The 8,084-nt window shown below is 42.6% G+C and overlaps 1 protein-coding gene across 1 annotated transcript in view; it reads right to left on the reverse strand.

Annotated features, from left to right (window-relative positions):
* Positions 1-8,084, reverse strand: part of CAMK1D (calcium/calmodulin-dependent protein kinase ID) — a 656,520-nt gene that overhangs the window by 391,743 nt on the left and 256,693 nt on the right. Inside the window, exon 2 of the mRNA XM_006873161.1 lies at positions 2,658-2,789. Coding sequence (XP_006873223.1) covers positions 2,658-2,789 — 132 coding nt within the window. The remainder of the gene's footprint in view (positions 1-2,657; positions 2,790-8,084) is intronic.

Here is an 8,084-nt window from a genome sequence, read left to right on the forward strand (position 1 = left end):
CCCGCAAATCAACAGAGGCCCAGCAGTCCCTGGACCCAACACAGAGTCTTTGGAAGGCTCTGGTACCACCCAAAATTTTATCCAAAATGTCAAATATCTGCCATGAGTCTGAGACTTAATGTCACCAGCGGATGGCCCCTTCTCCAAACACTGATTTCATATCAGAAAATGAGCAATTTAAATAAATGCCTCATTAACATAGTGTTTTCCTGTTTGATGCTAATGTACTTAAAGTAATTTGTTTTTCTAAATTCTCATAGATATAATCACTTCATGTACCCTCCATAGAACAATCTGAAACTTCGGGGTCACTAATAGACTACCTAAAGACCCTAGAAACCACCCAAATAACCAAACAAATAAATGAAAGTCCTTACACTACGCAAAATGTATATCAATTGTTGAATGGAAAATTAATTTGCTCTCTAAACTTTAAACCAAATGACAATTTAAAAAAAGAAAAGAAAACCGTTAGGCTTTACCAGAAAGAACGTCTCCCTTGAATACTGTGCTCCTTTGCAATCTATCTCTATGAAGTCGAATTGACAACAGCAACTCTAAAGATTAGGTAGGAAACTGAGGAACGGTGAGTTTATCTGACTAGAGAAGGAGCTATTTGGAAAAGAATGGTTGTTTAAATTGAAGAATATATCAATGTCACTGAATTGTACCTATAAAAATTCTTGAATTGAGGTATGTTTTGCGATGTATATTTTCAAACAATAATAAAATAAATTTTAAAAATGTATTATTGTTGTTGTTAAGTGCCATTGAGTCAGTTCTGACTCACAGTGACCCTGTAGAGGGTTTCTGAGGAGTGGCTAGTGAGCTTGAACCACCGATCTTGTTGTTCAAACCGGCCTTGCAGTCTACTGCATTAACCCACAGTGTCACACCAGGACTCCTTTTAGGGAAATAATAATAATAATATAATTTAATCTATAAAATAAAAGAAACCCCTTTCAATGAAAAGCTGTAAGACACAATTGTCCAGAAAACCAATCATATATGCTGCAAAGTTTCTTTTGAGTAACATGGAAGTCAGAACAGAACACACTGTCCAGATTCCCTTAGTGGTCCCAGCTTCATCCTATGGTAGTAAAGCACTGTTCATCAGGCACTGGTGGTCCCCAAGTCACAGAAAAGTGGGAGACACGGGTTACCCAGGACTCCTGGTGTGGTGCTGTAAGACACAGTCAGCGGTTCAAACCCATCAGCCACTCCTCGGAAACCCTATACAGGGATGCTATGCATTGGAACCAACTCAACAGCATTTAACAACAGCAACAGGTTGCCCAGGAAGAGTGAGGGTAGTATGGCATCTTGTTTTGAGGCCCAATAATGTTTATTCCCTCTTGGCTTGGCTTACCTGTATAGAGGTTCTTGCTAAGTGCTGATTCCAAACCCCCAAGGATATTTCTAACATCTTTTACTAATAGAAAACTCTTAATATTTCCATCAAACATAATTCATATACCCTACAAAACATGCCAGAACAGGTATCGCATATAACGTTCTGTTCCCCCAAACCATGTAAGATATGCTGGCTGGTGGCTATGTGCCGTGGAGCCGGTTCTGATCCAAAGTGACCCTGCATAGGGTTTCCAAGCCTGTAAATCTTTATGGGAGAAGAACGCCTCATCTTTCTCCCACGGAGCAGCTGGTAGTTTTGAACTGCTGACCCTGCAGTTCGCAGCCCGATTCATAACCACTAAGCTACCAGAGCTCCTTGTGAGATATGCTAGAAGGGCTTAATAATGACAGTGGGGAGGTAGTGCTTTGCACAAAAGCCAGATCATCATTTGGGAGAATTCAGCAACAGGGAAATGGTTCTTCTTGTACTATTACACTGGAAATGAGAAGATTCTGATTTGTTCTGTTATACATGGGGAGCAAAAATAAAATTCACCCAACAACAGGTGAATGGTTACACAAAGTATGGTATATCCAAACACTGGACTATTACTCAGCCACAAGAAGGAATGGAGTCACGGTACATGCTAGAATATGGATGAACCTAGAAGACACAGTACGTGGAAGAATCCAGACACAAAAAGGAAAACAGTACACGATTCCACTTATATAAAGTACACAGAAGAAACAAATTCTTAGAGTCAGAAAATAAATTAGAGGTCACTTGGGGCCAGGGGGTGGGCAAGGAAAGTGGGGAGTTACTGCTATCTGATAAACCAACATAGAACTCATGGAGTATCTGTTTGTGTGAGGTAAACGTTTTGGAAATACATGGTGGTAATCATTGCACAATTTTGTGAGTGTAATTAATGCCATTGAAGTGCACAGTTAAACGTGGTCAGAATGGCAAATTTTTACATGATAAATATATATATTATAAAATTTTACATGAGATAAATTTATAATACATTTAAGTCTGCCCTGTTTTGGTGCCCTTTGAAGTAATCACTCAAATAACTGCCCCAAGTGTTATACGAGATGAGATACACGAAAAGGGCTGTGAGAAGACCACGTTGATGGTAGCCAGCGTTGGTAGTGGCCACCCTGGCTCTAGGCCTATGGTGTCATCTTCTCTGTTAACCTCTGTGAAGCCAGGCTCCATGCAGGCCGTTCACTCCACTGGCTGAGGGACCAGGCAGTCACAAAGGCAGTCAGAGCAGGAGGCCCGACCCGCCTATACTTACTTTCTCAGAACAGCAATCTCATTCTCAATACTGCTTTCTTTGCCCTTCAGCGCTTTCTTGGGAATACACTTGACAGCAAAGAGTTTTCCTGTTGCCTTCTCTTCAGCTAAAACCACCTCAGAAAATGCTCCACTGTGAACCAAGAAAGAAAAAAAGAAGAAGAGAAGTTAGAGTCTGGAGTGTTTTATTTGGTAATGGCTCCTCTAATTCTATTATCCCCCTAAACCCACTGCCATCAAGCGGATTCCAACTCACAATGACTCTATGGGACAAGGTAGACCTGCTCCACCACAGGGAGTCCAAGAATCCATCGAGTTGATTGGTTATGGAAGCAGACTGCCTCAGAGGAGTCACTGGTGGGTTTGAACCGCCGACCTGTGGTTAGCGGTCCAAATGCTTAACCTAAGGCACCACTAATCCTACACTAAAGTGAGTATTGCTGTTATTTTTCATCCAGCATCATGCTCTACCAAACTTCTTTCTGCAAAGATATTACACACATGTGATTATGTCTTCATGAAAGGGGGCAGGTGGTTACATGAGTGTGACCATTTCCATGGGCTCCACCCTACACCCTGCAGGAATACACAAAATGCTCCTAGAAAAGGTTCCTGTAAAGAAAGACTATCTATCTAAAGTTGTTAGCACCTCCACACACACCCACCCTCCCCCCCAACAAAAAGACTAAAAAGCAATACTAAAATTTCAAGATTCCACACAGGTCCCTTTATTCAAAGAAATTTAAGTACACTTGACAAACATTTACTTCATTCTCACAGATAGATACGAATGTAATCACAGTGTGAGTTGCTACAACATGTGGTATTGACATGGGGCAATTAATTGGCAGGGGTAAGCAAGTCTTCAATAAGCAGTGTGCTTGTTTTCATCCCAAACAAACAAAAACCACACGGCACTGATGACCTGAGTGTGGACACTAGCCTGCTAGAAAACCTGGGTTCAACTCAGCAGGGGCCTTTCCTCTGGTCTGAGAAATACCCAATGGTCAGGAGCCCAGAGCCAGCTCCTCAGAACCACCTCCTGACCACCCCTTGTCACCTCCCATAGGTCAGCATGTGCCTGGTGTTGTGCTTTGGGAAAAAAACATCCCTGTGGTGGTGGTGGTGGTGGTGGTGGTTAGGTGTCATCGAGTTGATTCCAACTCAGAGTGCCCAAAGATGACAGGAGTAGAGCTGCCCAATAAGATTTTCCAAGAGTCCTGGTACGACTGTATAGGACAAGAATTTGACCAATAACCACAAGGTCAGTGGTTCAAGCCCATCAGCCACTCCTTGGAAACCCTACACAGGATTGCTATGAGTTGGAACCAACTCATCATTACTTAACAACAGTAACAACAATCTGTATGGGAGCATATTCCCAGATCTTCCTCCAACAGAGCCATGAATGGGTTTTGAACCACTGAGTGGATTTGAACTGCCAACTTTTTTAGTCATCCACCAAGCACTTAACCTTTGTGCCACCAGGGCTACTTAGAATGTCCATGAAGACTCTGAAACAAAAAACAGCTCCTCATTCACCCTCTCCAGCCCCTCCGCAATTTGGGTTCTGTGTGCAAGGGCCAATGAAAGCACCATGACCTATGGAGTCATTGCCCCTCCCTATTTCTCCACTTATTTTAAGACACAATCCCACAAGGCACAAGTGGGCACACTACACATGGCTTCCATAAAGACAAACGAAGTCCTGATACAAACTACAACATGGGTGAACCTTGAAAACATTACACCAAGCAAAGTAAGTCAGTCACAAAAGGACAAACACATCTCTCACCTAAGTAATACAAGCAAATATATAAAAAGCAAAGCTTATTAGAGGTTCCCAGGAGTGTGAAGGAGGGGGGAAGGGGAAGTTAATGTTCAGGGGTCACTGAGGTTAAATGGTGGTAGAATACATTGGAAAAGGATAGTGACAATGGTAGCGGAACGTGAAGATTGTAATCAATGTCACTGAATCATACTGGTAAAACTTGCTGAATTGGCAAATGTATTGTTACGTATAGTTTTACCACACACACAAGCACAGACTCCTACACAGTTCTGAATTAGAGACGAATCAAAAGCAAAGCACTGAGGCGCCAATGTCGTTCCAATATCAGAGCCCGAGGGCCTATGTTCATCATTCAATATCAAAGAGATGCCTACAAAAGGCAAGTATAATTTTCTCTCCCTCTTGTTCCCTGTCTGACAATGACACACAATCTGTCACCAATCAAAGGAAGAAAAAATATATATTTTTTTAAATCCTTTCCAGTGAGATGAATTCATTTCCACTTAGGGCAATTAACTATGAGTCTTCGGGACAATGTTTCTACTGGAACATTAACTCTCATAAGAGAAATTCATCTCTCTTTAAGGTTTGTATCTAATTATATAAACCTGAGGGGCAGAAGACAGCAATTCCACCAAGTAACCGAATGGGAAATATCAGAACAAGGATCTTTGCTCAAATCTACAAATTATTGGCCAAGTAGGCTTCTCTTCTCAGAATATCACATGCTTTCACATAGAATTATAAACCTTCTAAAACTAGTATTTTAGAATGGCAGTTACGAAATATAAATACCATAAGTAAAGCTCTCAACAGAAACAGACATTTCCCCATAACACTTGGTGTTATGGATTGAATTGGGTCCCCCAGAACAGACTTACTGGTCTGATAGGGACTGGTGGACCCCCCGAGACTGGCTCTTAGATACCCTCCAAGCCTGGAACTGAACCCATGCCTGCGGATTAAGTTTCAGTCTAACAGTAAGACCTATAGAGTGACCACAACACGGGAGAAGAATGCACTGTTAGACACTTAACCATGTAATATAAAAAGGGCAGCATTTGTCTAAAAACAAAGCTCAGAGGGAAGAAAGGGGAAGGGAAGGAGGACAAATAGAACCAGGGAACCCAGAGAGGAATGGCGAAGAATGCTATTACACTCAGTAGATTACAACAAATGTAATGAAACAAAATGTGCATTAATTGTTGAATGGGAAACGAATTTGTTCTGTAAAATTTCACCCAAACCACAATAATATCATTTTTGTCAAATTGTGTCCCCCCCAAATACTCTGGTAGCATAGTGGTTACAAGTCGGGCTGACAACCACAAGGTCAGCAGTTCGAAACTACCAGTGATTACATAGGAGAAAGATGAGGCGTTCTGCTCCCATAAAGATTTACAGCCTCGGAAACCCTGTAAAGGGTCACTATGAGTCGGAACCGACTCCATGTTACTTAACAACAACAACAAATACGTACTTAAATCCTGATCCTGTACATGTAAATATAACCCTGTTTGGACACTGGAGTTTTATTTTGTTAAGTTAATGAGGTCCCATTGTGGGTGGGTCCTAAACCTAATCACTGAGTCATACAAAGAGCAGAATAGACACAGAGACACACACAGTGGGGAGACAGGCACCAAGGAACATCAAGGACTGTCAGAAATCAGCTGAAATCAGGAGACTGAGAGACTCACAAAAGGAGAGTGACAAAGGTAAGATCTTGATTTGGAAGTTTCGCCTCCAGAACTGTAAGAAAATTAATTTCTGCTCTATAACGTCGTCCACTTGTGGTAGGCTGTCCACTTGGCAGCCCTGGGTAACTGAGATACTTCATCACTGCCAAGAAAGTCTTAAGTCACAAGTTCGGAAAACACCCCGAGCCCATGAACTTCACTGTATCTCAGGGGTAGACCAAGATGGATGCCCTTCAAAATGAGAATTCTGAGACAGAAGAAGACCCTGAACAAGTAGGTACGTGTTCCATGGTGGAGGAATAAGAATTCTATTAGAGAAGAAGACAAACTAGCGAGGAAAAGACCAGGCTTCTAGCACTTCCAGTGGCTGTTCATCAGATCCTCCACTCCTGCACCTTCAGTTTCACAGATTACCACTGCAGTCCCTAGTGCAGAAGGAACCGCAGTGTTTTCACTCCTCCATCCATCCAATTTATTAAGTTCCTTTTTTTCAGAAGGAGAAGTCCTTTAACTGCATTGGCCAAGTGTCCAGAGATTGTTCCCAGAACTGTTCTCAGAATCTGCTATCACTCCACTTTGCGTCAACCAAGCTCCCCTCTCTTTGGAATCTGTACAGGTGACAATACAGACTACTGCCAAGGCAGAAATGCTCTGCTTAAAAGGGGGCCTTATAAGAACAAAAGCAGCACGGAGACTTTGTAGGAGAAACACTGGTCTCTGAGCCACCAGGTTAGTAGTTCAAGCGTACCAGCTGCTCCTTGGGAGAAAGACAAGGTTTTCTGTTCTCACAAGGATTTACAGACTCATAAACCCTCCACAAAGGAGCTCTGGTAGTATAGTGGTTACAAATCGGGCTGCTAATCTCATGGTCAGCAGTTCGAAACTGCCAGCTGTTGTATGGGAGATTTACAGCCTTGGAAACCCTGTACAGGGTCGTTATGAGTCGGAACTGACTTCATGGCACATAACAACAACAAATCGTACACAGGGTCACTATGAGTCAGTACCGACTCAATGGCACTTAACAACAACAAAACCTATTTAAAAAAGCTTCCTTTCTGGTTCACAGGTTATTTTCCACATGACAGTTAGAGAACTGAGAGGTCTCAATTGCAGCCACTTCTCCTAGGCTGCTGCAGGTGGCTGCTGACAAGGAAACTACAAGGACTCCTCTGCCTTTGTCCCTGACTGGGAGGGAGGGACTATGTGTGACCCCAGATGAGGGTGGGAGCAATGGAGCACAAGCTTGCACCAGGCTTCCCGAACTAAGTCACTGAGGCCTCAACAAAACAAGCCAGGCCACAAGGCTGGACCAAGCCCTGCTGACCAAGGCTGCCCTGTGACTCCACAGATGTCTCCATCAGCAGTCCCTAAGTAGAGACACAAAGCCATTCTCTAGACGGAAAGTCCACTTGGTTTCACTCAATCAATGGCTTTGCCTGGGAAGGGACACAGTGAGAAAATCTGTTCAGTCTTTTCACTCATTAGCTTCCTCAAGGAGAGAGAAACTGCAGTTCCGTGAATTGCTTCATATGGCTCTTCTAGCCAGTCTTTGTAATTCTGATCAAACAACTTTGTGGGACCATTTACATTAGGTGCATTTCCTCTTTTCCTTATGGATCTGCGTGGAAGAAGGTGGGGGAAGCCTTTGATGGGATTATTATACAATTCAGTTGTGAGTACTTGTTAACAGGGTTAAGTGTAATTCTGAAAACTTGGAACTCTAATGTGGGGATTGGTCAAGTCTGCCATCCTGCTGGGTATAAAAGGAGTCATTACAGAACCAGGAGAGGGGAATCTTATTACCATCAAGACAGAAGAGCCAGAATGAAATGATAAACGATAGGATGAATGTAAAACGAACGTTCTCCCATGTAAACTATCACATAATTCACAATAAAACACTGAAAAAAAGGAAGGAAGGCAGGGAGGGAGG

The sequence above is a fragment of the Chrysochloris asiatica genome, unplaced genomic scaffold (assembly GCF_000296735.1).
Source record: "Chrysochloris asiatica unplaced genomic scaffold, ChrAsi1.0 scaffold00226, whole genome shotgun sequence".
NCBI classification, from domain to species: domain Eukaryota; kingdom Metazoa; phylum Chordata; class Mammalia; order Afrosoricida; family Chrysochloridae; genus Chrysochloris; species Chrysochloris asiatica.